At 44.9% G+C, this 14318-nt stretch overlaps 1 protein-coding gene across 1 annotated transcript in view; it reads right to left on the minus strand.

Annotated features, from left to right (window-relative positions):
- Window positions 1-5: 5 nt before the first annotated feature.
- Window positions 6-14318, minus strand: part of FLT1 (fms related receptor tyrosine kinase 1) — a 194517-nt gene continuing 180204 nt past the window's right edge. The window contains exons 26-30 of the mRNA XM_032294393.1: window positions 10454-10559; window positions 10041-10183; window positions 7153-7237; window positions 5313-5407; window positions 6-2996 (exon numbers count right to left, since the gene is read on the minus strand). Coding sequence (XP_032150284.1) covers window positions 2795-2996; window positions 5313-5407; window positions 7153-7237; window positions 10041-10183; window positions 10454-10559 — 631 coding nt within the window. The 3' untranslated portion in view covers window positions 6-2794. The remainder of the gene's footprint in view (window positions 2997-5312; window positions 5408-7152; window positions 7238-10040; window positions 10184-10453; window positions 10560-14318) is intronic.

Consider the following 14318-nt stretch of genomic DNA (forward strand, 5'->3'; position numbering starts at 1 on the left):
ATATGTACGTTTTTGAAAGTTAATTTTATTATATGAAGATGGTATACAAAATACATTCATCATGACTAGAAATATAGGACCAAACCACGGCTGTCTTTCATCTGTAGCATATATTCTTGGTTTGTATAAAAGTAACTTTAAAATTCCAGTTTCCTTAAATAGTTATGCACAAAACATACACACACAAACATACACATATAGTTACACCACTGTTGGTCAATGATGCACTCCTCCCTTAATCAATTTAAATGAGGCTAGCCAGTATCTGTTTGATGTTTGCATTCTTATGGGCTAGGCAAGGCACCATCCCTAAAACTAACAACTAGGCATCATTTCTTGGACCGATAAGACACAGACTTGCATATGGTTTCAGCACCATTCCACCCACACCGTTCCACATACACAGTCTTAGAAACCCTGAAAGGAAGTGCTTGTTCTTTGTTAGTGCCAACCATTTTTGTCATATATGGCAAATGACTGGAACATTATTAGTTAATTCATGTTTCAATTTTCAGTGCTATTTTAATGAACAAGCACTTTGTAACTAGAGATCTCATTATGTCAAGCCTCCATTTTTCTTTCTACATTAAGACTCCAGAAGGAACCATTCTTTGACTGATGGACTCATGTCTGCTACAAACTTGACTTTGAAGAAGCTGAGTAACATAATTCTAATGGTGTTTCTTTCTTCTTGGAAAGGGGTATTTATTATGGTCTCTTAATGATTAAGAATTCGATTACTGAAATCAAGACATTATATGAATAGCTAAGGTTTTCTTTGTTGTCACTATTTGCTGGATTATTATCTGATTTGGAAAAAAAAAGTAGAGAATTGACTGAGGTCTTCTTTCTTCTGTGTTTAACCTCCTTCCAGTTACCCAATTTAGAATATTACCAGCTGTCACAGGGGCTTTTGTGTGTGTCAAGAAGAGGAAGAACAAAGATTTGTCCCCTCTTTTGGCTCTAGCCTGGTTTTGTCTGGATTTAGATCTTGGTGGAGAGGCCTGTCCCAGTCCTCTCTTCTGGCTAGTGAGCCCTCCACAAGAGCCACCACCAGGAGCCAGCAGGCTCACTTGGGAATGTGCTGATGGTCCCATCTCTTCATACAGAGAGCCTTTAAACAAGAATGTGGCCTTTAAACATAAGAATGGCAGCATACATTCTTCTGTTACTTCGAGTTCAGGTTCTAGAGTTGAGTTACATGGATAAAGTGAAGCATACTCTTCTCCCCCAGAAGCAGCAATTCACTGTTGCCTGTCCAGCTTCTGACTGGCTGCAGAAGGTGCAGACATCCTAAATACATAGACCCTAACTTGCATAAATAGCATCAAACAGAGCCAGCTTAGCGATCCAAGGCCCACTCGATCTTTAGACCCTGAAGAGTAGGCACCCTTTCCTACCCTCTCTCCCTGTTCCCATCATGCTCAGACAGGGCAAGGTTCAAAGCAGTTGAAAATGGGCTTTTCTTCTGGTGATGGCTCATTAATTAATATCCTGAGTCCCAACTGTAGAAGTATCTTGCATAAATTACATACCACCTTTTTTCTCAAGGAGCTTAAAGTGCTTAATAGGCGTCAGCTAATGCTCTTCCACATCCTTCCAGATTAGTATGAGACAGTGGTATCCCCATTAAACGAAAAGGAAACAGGACTGACTTCCTGTGTTTTGGGTCCCAACTGTGTTGGTGAATTGATTTGGTTGGGATAGAGAACGGGGTTTTCCCTCAACCTTACTGATCTTTTTCCTCCATCAGTCCTAGTTTTGGTGTGGAGAAAACCGCTGCAGTTTCATTGTTCTCAGCTTGCTTTCACAACTAACCGTGCAAAACAGGATAATACCAATAAACTGAGTTAAGTGTCTGGAACTATAAATTAATACTCAAAACAGAATGTGATATCTTAAGTGTAAGGCCATCATGCCATGGAGACAACCTAGCTTTGGGTAAGTTTTCAGTGCATCTTACTAGAGGAGCCAAAATACGGGCTCGGAGTAGAGTGCCCTCAGTGCTGTAAATCAAAATGTGCCACATATGGGAATGGACATAGAACCAGTTCCATGGTAAAGTTCTAAAATGGGCTTTAGTTCCAAAAAAGGTATTTGTCGTTTTCTTGCCTCCCAGAATGCAGAAAATGTCCACTCATCTCTGTCCTGTCTGCTCCTGACTGGGCCCTCAAATGTAGAAGGGTCAGAGCTGGGAAGCCACTGAAATGGCATTGCTGAGCCCCGTCCCCCTTCCCACCCACATGGTGTGTCTCAAATTCTTTCTCATGCCTTCTCCCAGTTTCTCTTTTCTCCCTTGTTTTCTGCTTTTTCCGTTTTCCTCCTCACATGTCTTAGGCCTGCTAGAGGACTCCTGAGACACTGCTCAGGCCAGCCAGTGACCCCTGGGGCTAAAGGGCTTGTTGCCCTGGGTTTGGGCTGTGGGGCTGGCCCAGTGGAGTCCATTACGCATTGCGTGATCGGTGCAGCTCCTGGATCAAACTGGTCCTGCGTGCCCTGAGGTCTCGGGGGTTGGAGCAGGGAAGTCATGGGGCTTAGAAAGATTTCTCTAACACTGAGTAACACGAGGATTTAGCAGTAGTGTTCTTCACTTGTCACTATTTCTCTATCTGGAGTTACATTCTTGTTAGTCAAAAAAAAAAAAAAAAAAGCACTATTAAAAAGTCACAAAAAGCAGCTGGCTCCTGTGGAAAGGTAAAGGTGTAAACTTATATATGCATAATACTGGCAAAAGCTAGTTTTCCGGGGGTATAAATACACTTGTGCTTCTAGAAATAAGGCTTTGTGTCAAACTCTAGACAGGTGGAGTGGAGTACAAGACCACGGAGTTGTAGTCTGGAGGCGGGGAGCAGCACGCCATCTTCCTTTCCAGCTCGGCGTTGTCGTAGGTGAGCCTGCGCTTGCCTTCGCTGATGTGCCCACAGCTGGAATGGCAGAAGCTGGGCCTGCTGACATCACAAAGCCCCGACTCCTTACTTTTACTAGTTGCTCTCAAGCTACAGAAAGAAGAGATCAAACGTTCAAAATTGGTTTTTAAAAAACAAGACACTAAAATCCACTCTTTCTGAGTGAGTCATTTGTTCATACCTGTCTTAGAGTTCATGGTTTTTGAACCCCCTCTCAATTGCTGTCAGAGTCCCTCTGTTCTAAAGCTGCACACGGCCTCCCTCCTACCAGCTTGTTGTCATTGGGCAGAAAGACGCATTCCAGTGGCCGGGGAGTGGGGGGAGGTGTGTGAAATGTATAAGATAACGCAAATCCATAATTCAGCTGGAAAATAACTCCAAGCCTTGGGCGCAGCCCTCTCCTATTCTTGGGTCAAACAGCTTCTGTGGTAGGCTGAGAAATGCCTCCTGCCCTCCAAAATATATCCATATTTCAAATCCCTTCTGGCCTCCAGAACTGCAAGAGAATAAATTTCTCTTATAGTAGGAAATCTTTTAGTTACGTTGCTGCTGATCACCAGCAAGGCTCAAGGGTGGAGAAACTTGCTTCTGGGTCTTGTATGTTACATCCAGACTAGGACAGACACCGGAAGAAGAAGGACTGCTCTTGTCCTTTCATATTCGTTTGAATTTTTTATTTTCAAAGGATCTGGGATGAGGCAGGGAACCCTGTGAACCATGTTTTTAGATTGGTCTGGACTCACATGTTCATATTCTACATTTTCAGTCTCAGAGTAGAGGATCCAATTTATGGTTTTCTTTAACAAAGATCTAGATAAAATTAGCCACCACCCATTTTCTGAAGTGTTCCAAAGTAGGAAACAAAAGAACATGTACCCTATCTTCCCCTCATTCCTCATTAGTGCCTCTGATCTGCTGATCTGTTGTATCTCAATTCTAATATGCTGGGCTCAAGTTAAAAGGAAATATACGGTCAGGCACAGTGGTTCACACCTGTAATCCCAGCACTTTGGGACGCTGAGGTGGGCAGATCACCTGAGGTCAGGAGTTCGAGACCAGCCTGACCAACATGGAGAAATCCTGTCTCTCCTAAAAATAAAAAATTAGCAGGGCGTGGTGGCGCATGCCTGTAATCCCAGCTACTCAGGAGGCTGAGGCAGGAGAATCACTTGAACCTGGGAGGCGGAGGTTGCGGTGAGCTGAGATCGCGCCATTGCACTCCAGGCAACAAGAGCGCAACCCCATCTCAAAAAAAAAAAAAAAAGGAAACACACATGCAGATGTTTGCCTGGAAATCTGGAAATGTCCCTGTCTTTCCCATTTACTTGTGGTTGATGAACTGCGCTAACTACATCTTGGAGGCACTTGTTGCCATCCTTTGATTTAGATCAGGGTTTAAAAACTGTAACCCATATCTGCCCATGTATTTGGTGTTTGTTTTTTTAAATGAGAGTTTTATGGAGATATAATTTACATGCTGCATAATTTGCCTATTTGAAGTAAGCCAGTGGTGTTTAGTATAGACACAAATTGTGCAATCATCACCACAATCAACTTTAGAACCTTTTCATCAGCACCCAAAACTCATGCCCATTAGTGGTCTTTCTTCCTCACACCTTACAGCCCAGCCCAGGGAAACTACTGGTCCACTTTCTGTCTCTAGATTTACCAGTTCTGGGCACTTCATATAAAAGAAATCATATAATATATGATATTTTATGCCTGGCTTCTTTTACTTAGCATAATATTTTCAAGGTTCATCCATGTTGTGGCATACATGCATACTTCGTACTTTCTATTGACAGTATTATATTGTGTGGATATACGATATTTTATTCATTTAGTCATCAACGGATGGACATTTGGGTTGTATCTACACTGGGCTATTTTGAATAATGCTGTTATGAATATCTGTATACAAGTTTTGCTGTGAACATCCGTTTTCACTAGGATTTGAACTGCTGGGTCTTGGGGTAACTGTTTAACCTTGAGCTGTGGCCTCACAGCTAAACTGTTTTCCAAAGTGACTGCGCCACTTTACATTTCCACCAGCAATATATGGGGGTTCTGATTTCTCCATATCCTCACCACACTGACTTCAACGAGCTGTCGTTGTGGGCGTGAAGTGGCATCTCATGGTAGTCCCTTTCCCTTTTTTCTCCCTCTGTCGCCTAGGCTACAGTGCAGTGGTGCAATTGTGGCTCCATTTTTTTACCCCCTTTTTTTACACTTTTTTTGCGTCCCCCTTTTTTTGCCCTCTGAGGGGAAGTGCTTTTCCGCCATGCCCAAACACTATAGTTCAGGAGGGAGGCAGTCCTCAAACACCCCTCGGTATACCACCTTCCCCCGGCATCTCCCCTCACTCCCCTCCATCAACTGATCACAGAAAAGATGCCCGGTCCTTACTCAATCTTGAGCGAGGCCTTGGGTTTGCTGTCAGTCCAGGTGAAGCGCTTCAGCACGGGAGAGGCCAGCAGAGTGCTGCTGTCCCCCTGGTAGTCCTGCTGGGAGAAGGAGAAAGGTTATACTCTTGCCTGGCCCAGCGGGGGTCCCTGCTGAGCCCGAGGGATGATCCTGGCATGCATCTGTTGATCCAGGCTCTGCCTCACCCTCCACAATCCTCACCTACTGAGACAAAGCATTTTCTCTAAGTTGGCCACTACAAACTTGACCTGCTGAAAATCATGTCTGATCCCCAGTGACTTTGAGGCCCTTCCTGAACATGAAGTAAAAGGGAAAACGGCAAGTAACAGGTTAGCATTTTCCATAGTAAACTTTTATGCAATTTATTGCATAAAGATATTGAAACTAATTTGGCAGACCACAATTGGTGATGAGTGTGCTATGGTAGTGGTGGCCATCACACATACAAATTCTAGGAAACTGTAAAGAGCGGGTTCAATTTTTTTCTTGAACTCGATGGAATTCTCAGGCCCCCCTTGTTCACTGTCTACAGCAATTAGATTTCCTTGTTGGTTTCTCTTTGGCACTAAGTTGCCTGCAGACTCTTCACTCCTTTGTTAATAAGGAATGTTCGAGTAAGTGGATCCAATGCTTTGTCCCTGCCACCCTTTAAGGCTCTTACTGGGCAGTGTTTGTGTCCTTCATTATGAGTAAACACCTAAGCCAACAAAGAAGCTGTCATCATTCACCACTGATTTAGGGTGGGGAGGGTGAAGGTTGAGAATTCTTCCATGTTTTGCTCAGAGTTTTTTCCTTGGCCTTGAAAACAATGTACCAAGCAGCCAAACAATATACCCATATACTCTACCTTTATATACTGCAGCTTATTTTTGACGCTTAAAATATTTACAATTATCTTTCCCTTTATCTGGTGTGTCTGACAAGGTCATGGTGTTTTGTTTTTTTTTTTAAGAGTGACTGTGCTTGCTTCAAGGCCACACTGACTGTGGTGATCACCTTCACACTGTAGTTGGCCTTCCAGGCCCTTTATGGGTCACCGTCGTCACCAGCACTTCTTAAATGTGACTGTGCACAGGAATCCCCTAGGGATCTTGCTAAGGCACAGCCTGACTCAGTGGGTATGGGCGGGTTCTGAGAGCCAGCATTTCCAAAAGGCTCCCGGCTACCAGGTCGTAGGGACTGCCTATCTGGAGATCACACCTTGAGTCCCAGGGTCTGCAACATCAGAACTGCAGTATCACTCCCACCCATCCTCCTCTCCTCCTCCTATCCCCTCAACCCCACATCCCAGGGCTTTAGAGAGAAGAGTTTGTGAGGCCTCTTGTTTGCCAGGCTATACTGGTTAGCTTCTCCCAGCATGGCTGGGTAGGAACAGGGCTGTTCAGCCTGCAGAGCCTTAGGGGGAAGGGGCATAGGGCTTAGGTGGACCCCTCCCAGCCTCAAGGCTGCTTGCAGGAGAGCACTCTCTATTACATCACAAAACCCACCACCCACACAGCTGGGAGTTCCTCTGTTACTCTGAAAGCAAAGCTGCATAACTGACAGCTAGGCAACTTAGAAACACACAATGGAATTTCCTAAGGGTGTAAATTCCTACCACGCAGGGACTTGGATCCTGGAGTGAGTTCATGGAACTCTACTTTCAAATTAGCTCTGCACAGCTAAGTCTAGTTGTCAGTCCTTCCGACACTGTCATTTCAGCCACTCCTGAATCCAGACTCTCGCTGATCAAGAGCTACTATGCTACTGGCATTGGTGTTTGGCAGGGATCTAGAGAAGGGGTCTGTCGGGGTACACTGGGTACCTTAACTTCATGACTTACATCAAACATGGAGGTGGCATTTGGTAAAAGTTCTTCAAAGGTTTTGATTCTTTCCAGGCTCATGAACTTGAAAGCATTTACATATCTGTCGAAGACGCAGAAAGAATAATCAAGACAGAAAAAGGCATCCAGCTCTAATAGGCGACCACAGGCACCATATCCCAGCTACGATGACCCAGCACACCAAGAGAAATCACCTAACTCCTGAGGCCCCAATCTCCCCGCTGTGACCCCTGGGAATCCTGACGGCATTGCCACTGCTTCCTGTGGTTGTCAGTTCACATTCTGTAGTGTTGAGGGAACTCCCAGAGGGATCCACTCTGGTCCACAGTGAAATCAGAGAATGCCAGGCCTAGGAGAGCCTGGAGGCATCATCTTGTCTGAGTGCGCAATGGCACAGGAGAGAAACGATGCGCAGGGAAGTGATACGACTTTACCAGGTACTCCCAAAAGGATTCGAGGCTGCAAAACGACCTGGCGTGGCTACACAGCTATTTAATGGCATAATGGCTGGCGCCAGGCCTGTGTATTTTTTCTGTGATTACAGATTGGGAGAGATGAGTATTGTATGATGTCTCTATTAACTACCTACTCAGTATTAGGGAAGACCATTGGAGACATCCACTCTGTGGTTACTCGCAAGGCCAAGTTCACCTACTGACTGAATTTCTCAGTCCCACACTGTCATTCTCTGCCAGTCCCAGTGTCTTAGGCAAGCTTCCTACTGGTCTAAGGCTAAGCAGCCTTAGAAGGGTCCACATATAACTTCAACATGCCTCCCACCGCTGCCCTCCCTCTCTCTAACCCAGCCAGACCTTGCCAATTTACTTAATCTGAACTAGTTTTCCCAACTTCATAAAATGATGACTCATCCGCTGCAGCCTCTTGGGCTGGTTGTGAGGCCTGAACAGTGAGGCTGACCGATAATCCATCACCACAAGTCTGGATTTGCCCACTGTGTTTCTCTGAGGCCTGTCACAGGTGGCTAGCAGTCTTGTCTTGTCTTCTTTTTTTTGGAGACAAAGTCTTGCTCTGTCACCCAGGCTGGAGTGCAGTGACACAATCTTGGCTCACTGCAACCTCCGCCTCCCTGGTTCAAGTGATTCTCCCATCTCAGCCTCCCAAGTAGCTGGGGACTACAGGCACGTGCCACCACATCCGGCTAATTTTTGTATTTTCAGTAGAGACAGGGTTTCACCATGTTGGCCAGACTGGTCTCGAACTCCTCAGGTGTTCCAACTGCCAAGGCCTCCCAAAGTGCTGGGGTTTCAGGCGTGAGACACCTGCCCACCACTAGCAGTGTTTTCTGACTGCTACAACTCCTTCCCATGTCTTCCCTGGTAGCTGAATTGAGGTCAGAGCCCAAGGGCTGTGCCTACTGCAAAGAGAAATGCTAGATGCCCACAGGATGATCTGGAGGCCCTAAAAGGACTCCTGAGTTCACTGGATACAGGGAGGGAGGGTAGGAACTCCTGGGTTAGAAAGTTATTCTGCCACTTTCTAGCCACAGAGTTTCGGCAAGCCTTCCTCCTGGAGAGGAAGGCTTGTGTAAGTAGAACAATATGTTCTTCCCAAGACTGCTCCAAGCGTAAAAGGAGTTGATATATGCAAAAAGCCCAGCACCGTGCCAGACCCAGCACGCGTCTGTGTGACCATCAGCCTGCCCAGGCTTCGTGTATGCATTACTATTAGCCTGAAGTGCAGGCCCCGGACCAGTGGTGGCCGCAGTTCATATCTGTTCCCTTGCCTTGCGCCTTCTCCAATTCCCTCTGCAGTAATATGGGATAAATTCATTTGTTAGGTCAAAACAAAGCAAAACAAATAAAAACAGCTTGCTTTGTTTGTTTCGTTTTATCTAAGATTTCACCAAAAAAGTCAATGTCATGTGGGAAAAAATGATGGGGGAAGGTTCTAGAATCAGACAGACAAGAAACTTAAGAAAATGTAATCTGTTATTCTTAATTGGATCCTGCTTTTAAAAAAGATAAAGACATTTGGGTGAAATTTTGGAAATCTGACTACTAGAACACATTAAGGAATTTATTTGGTGTGATCACTTTGGTGTGGTTTACACAGAAGAATATCCTTCTTTCAGTGCAGTTGTGCAGTCATAGCTCACTGCAGCCTCCATCTCTCGGGCTCAAGTGATCCTCCAACCTCAGCCTCCTGAGTAGCTGGGACTATAGGCGCACACCACCACACCACACCTGGCTAATTCTTTTATTTTCAGTAGAGACGAGATCTCACTATGCTGCCCAGGCAGATTTTGAACTCCTGGGCTCAAGTGATCCTCCCACCTCGGTCTCCCAAAGTGCTGAGATTACAGCCGTGAGCCACTGTGCCCAACAACAATAGCCTTCTTCCAAAGTGTATACCAAAGTATTTAGGGGTAAAGTGTTATTATGTCTTAAGCCTCCTTTTAAATGGTTCAGCATAAAGAAAAATCCATAACAAACACAAACCTACAGACTATAACAGACAAATTAGGGCAAAATTCAACAGTTGAATTTAGGGGATGGGAATATGGGTGATTACTACACAATCCCTCCCCTCCCCTCCCCTCCCCTCCTCTCCTCTCCTCTCCTTCCATCTAGGATGGGCATATGGGTGATTACTACACAATCCCTCCATCCCTCCCTCCCTTCCTCCCTTCTTTCCTTCCTTCCATCCATCCTTTCTTCCTTCCAGCATATGGGTGATTACTACACAATCCTTCCTCCCTCCCTCCCTCCCTCCCTCCCTTCCTCCTTTCCTTTGTGATTACTACAGAATCAATCCTTCCTTCCTTCCTTCCTTCCTCCCTCCCTCCCTTCCTCCCTCCTTCCCTCCCTCCCTTCTTTTGTATGTTGGAAAATTCTGTGATAGAAAGTTTGAGAAAGAAACCTTACCTGACATCATCAGAGCTTCCTGAATTAAACTTCGGAGCTGAAATACCTTCCTTGAAGAAGTCCTCAGAGAAGGCAGGAGTTGAGTATGTAAACCCACTATTGCCTGTCAGTATGGCATTGAGTGGGATGTAGTCTTTACCATCCTAAAATACCAAAGATAGAGCTCTCATTGCACCAATTCTGACTGCAACAATTTCTATGGAGCATTATATCAACTTTGACTATGTCATTTACACAATCTTGGTTGTGTTTTGAGAAGATAATTCTGTATACACACACACACACACACACACACACACTCTTTTTAAATGTCTGATCAAGGCTATTCTATTAATAGCTCTTAAGAAAAACAAGTAAAACACCCCCCTGATGTACATTCAAAGGCATTTTGATGTAGATAAATTGAGTTTTACCTGTTGTACATTTGCTTGAAGCAAATCACCTAGTTTTTCCACAAGTTCTACAAATCTTGGCCTTTCTTTTGGGTCTTTGTGCCAGCAGTCCAGCATGATCTGATAGCTGGTGGGAAAAACAGCAACAGAAATAGCTGAAGAGCAGTGATCATCCTATGCATTGCCTTATGTACTGCAAAGGGAGGCTGTTATCATCCACATAAAGACCAAGCTTGCTGTACTATGTGACCCGGCTTCATTGTTAGATTTGGGTTTACAGCACCAGCACTTAAAAGGCTGTCTGGGCCAGGTCCTGCGGTCAGTGGAAAACACATCTACCAAGGCAGACCAACCAACCCTCCAGAGCTCATGGAGACCCATGTTCTTTGTTGTGCCTGCGGCCTCGGCAGGTGGAAGGTCTGAGTTCTGTGAATGAAGCAGAACTATTAGGAAAGGAAACCCCACTACTCACTGCAGTTCAATGTGAAGAGCAGTACTCCTCCCCACACTTTCAGAAGTAAGACAATGTTCTTAAAGTTAAAAAAAAAAAAAAAAAGTTCGTACAGCCATAAATATCAATGGCTGAAGAGTCTGTGATGCTTATTTCATTCTCAGGTTGTTATAAAGGTTGGTTTGAGCTGGCTTCTTAAAAAGCATGTGGCATTTCCACGTCCTCACACTTCCCTTAAGGGGCTCAGCAGTGGAGACTGGTGAGGAAGGTCCTATGTACGTGACTGTGTCACTTCCAGAAGGTGAAGCCCACAGTGTGGAGTTTCTTGGGCTGTAAGCAAGGTTCCTGTGTGCAGCTGATCGTTTCCCCCAGCACTGCAAAGCCACTGTTACATACTGGCACCCCACCACTCAAGGCACACGGTACATGCTGGGCTCCTGGATGTGAAAACATTTGTCTTAATAGCACAGAGGTCAAATCTGGTCGTGAGAGTCCCATGTCAACAGATTCCTCTGCGATTCTTCTCTTACATTTTATTATTATTATTATTATTATTATCTTGACACAGAGTCTCACTCTGTTGACCAGGCTGGAGTGCAGTGGCATGATCTTGGCTCACTGCAAGCTCTGCCTCCCAGGTTCAAGCGATCCTCCTGCCTCAGCCTCTCGAGCAGCTGGGATCACAGGCGTGCGCCACCATGCCTGGTTAATTTTTGTATTTTTAGTAGAGATGGGGTTTTACCATGTTGGCCAGGTTGGTCTCAAACTCCTGGACTCAAGTGATCCACCAGCCTCAGCCTCCCAAAGTGCTAAGATTACAGATTGCCACCACACCTGGCCTCTTCTTTACATTTTAGATGTACAGGTATCAGGCTCCTCTCTTGGTCATGTCTGCATGGAATTGCGGTCTGTACCTACTGCCCTCCCTGAAAAACACATGCCAGAGGTCCATACACACACTGCATTAAGAATTGATTCTCCTTGAACCTTGCACTCTTCAAGGGGCGTTTATTGCACATTATCTCTTCTCTCAGAAGATGTCTGGATGAGAAAGGATTCTGTGTCACACTCAAGTCTGAATGGGCTCCAACTTTGGAACTGGGTGGGAATCGGGCTGTAAGCACTATGTGGGCGTCATTTCCACACCTCTCACCTACCCCAGGGCCAGGCGCATAAGCACTCAACAAATATCTGCTGAAAAAAGTCAGACTGGTCTCCAGGAAGGAGAGTCTGCTCCTTCTGTGACTTCTTCAGTTGTACTGCAGATGTTACTTGTGCAGGGAGATGGCTGTTGCTGGGGAAAAAGCCTGAGAAACCCCGGTTCATGGCCTCCCTCTGACACTTCTTAAAGGTGTGCCTTCAGGGGGTGCCACTGGCTCCAGATATCTCTTAAGTATATTCCAATTTTGTTTCAAAGTATATGAGGTGGCTGCCAAAGGAAATAATTCCAATGGTTCCGGAAGCTATGATGGGATAATCATTTGAGGTCAGGAGTTCAAGATCATTCTGGACAACATAGTCAGGCTTTATCTCCACAAAAAAACATAAAAATTAGTCAAGCATGGTGATGCATGCCTATAGTTCCTGTAGTATAGGAGGCTGAGGCGGGAGGATCACTTGAGCCTGGGAGGTTGAGGCTGGGCTCCAAATAGAGGCCTTCAGGCAGAGGCTCTGGGCTCGTCTCCTCCCTCACCATCATCTCCCCACAAACAGGATCAAGCTGCTGTCTGGGAGATACGCCATCCTGGGCAGGACACTGCGTGGATTCCCTGCTGACACTTGTAAACGGGACTATCTACAACCACCTGCTGTTTTTCACTTTTGACTCTTGGATTCCGACTTCTAGCTTCCACTCCTCTTGCCTAAAATCCAATGCAAATCATCTCAGCAAACACCAGAAGGAAAAGAAAAAACAAAACAAAAACACTCATTGCTTATTCTCTTATTGAAAGACATCTGATTCAACAGTCTCTGGGCAAGGAACCAACAACTTAACATTACAAGATTTTATACCACTAAGTAAATAGGTTTAGTAAAGTTAAGAGATATTAGTTGTAACCAAGCTGGGGATGAAGGGCCTCTAGGAAGTTTTCTTTCCAAGCTATCACCCAAGTTGCCAAATACACACTGCTTAGGCCAAGTTCAAATCACAGAACCTCAGTTCTGAGAAGCTGTACTCGGAACGCACAAGAAGGAAGTTATTCCATTGGCTTCCACATGCTTGAGAAAATGGATGAAGATTTGAAGTCTGGCCTTCTGAAGAAATATTTCACAGAGCTTCTTACTTTTTAGAATTTCTAAAATCTCTCTCTCCTTAGAATTCAGGAATCATACTGCTCTCTCTAGGTTGCCTGAGGTACAAGAGCTACCTGAGTGAGGTTTATGTTAAGACTTGAAGGTTTGAGAAAGTCCAAGGCAGTTTTTGGTCCAAAGCTGATATGACCTTGTACCTCTGAGTTATTTCCAACCACAGCCTGGGTATGAACTGGGAACACACCTTGCAGGGGTGGGGGATGGTGCTGTGGACTCTGAATTCGCTTAGGTTATTAGCAATGCAGCCTTGAGCAAATCACTTACATGTGCTGTGACTGTTTTCTCATCTGTGAAATGGAGATAATGGTAGTCCTATTTTATAGGACTATTATGAGCATTAAATAAATTAATGCTTAAAACAGTGGCACTTATAAGCACCAAATAACTATTTAATCAGTATCATTAAGTATTGTTATAACAAAAAGGAATTTCAGGCCAGGAATGGAGGCTCAAGCCTATAATCCTAGCACTTTGGGAGGCCAAGGCCAGTGGATCACCTGAACTCAGGAGTTCGAGACCAGCCTGGCCAACATGGCGAAACTCCATCTCTATAAAAAAATACAAAAATTAGCCAGGCATGATGGCACATGCCTGTAGTCCCAGCAACTCAGGAGGCTGAGGAAAAAGAACTTGAACCTAGGAGGTAGAGGTTGCAGTGAGCTGAGATTACACCACTGCACTCCAGCCTGGATAACAGAGCGAGACACTATCTCAAACGAACAAACAAACAAAGAAACCCAACTAAACAAATTTATACTATTTAAAGTTTATATGGAAGCAAAAATAAAAATTAATTTCATACTATTTTGGATTTTGAGGTAAACATATTGTTATTTAATAATAACAATTATTAGTAGTAATTGAGAGCTTACTCTTGTGATTTACAAACTATATTAAGATTGGAAGGACAAGGCCGGGCGCGGTGGCTCAAGGCTGTAATCCCAGAACTTTGGGAGGCCGAGGCGGGTGGATCACGAGGTCAAGAGATCAAGACCATCCTGGTCAACATGGTGAAACCCCGTCTCTACTAAAAAAATACAAAAAATTAGCTGGGCATGGTGGCACGTGCCTGTAATCCCAGCTACTCAGGAGGCTGAGGCAGGAGAATTGCCTGAACCCAGG

Source organism: Sapajus apella, unplaced genomic scaffold, assembly GCF_009761245.1.
Source record: "Sapajus apella isolate SASKATOON/1434 unplaced genomic scaffold, GSC_monkey_1.0 scaffold32, whole genome shotgun sequence".
Lineage (NCBI taxonomy): Eukaryota > Metazoa > Chordata > Mammalia > Primates > Cebidae > Sapajus > Sapajus apella.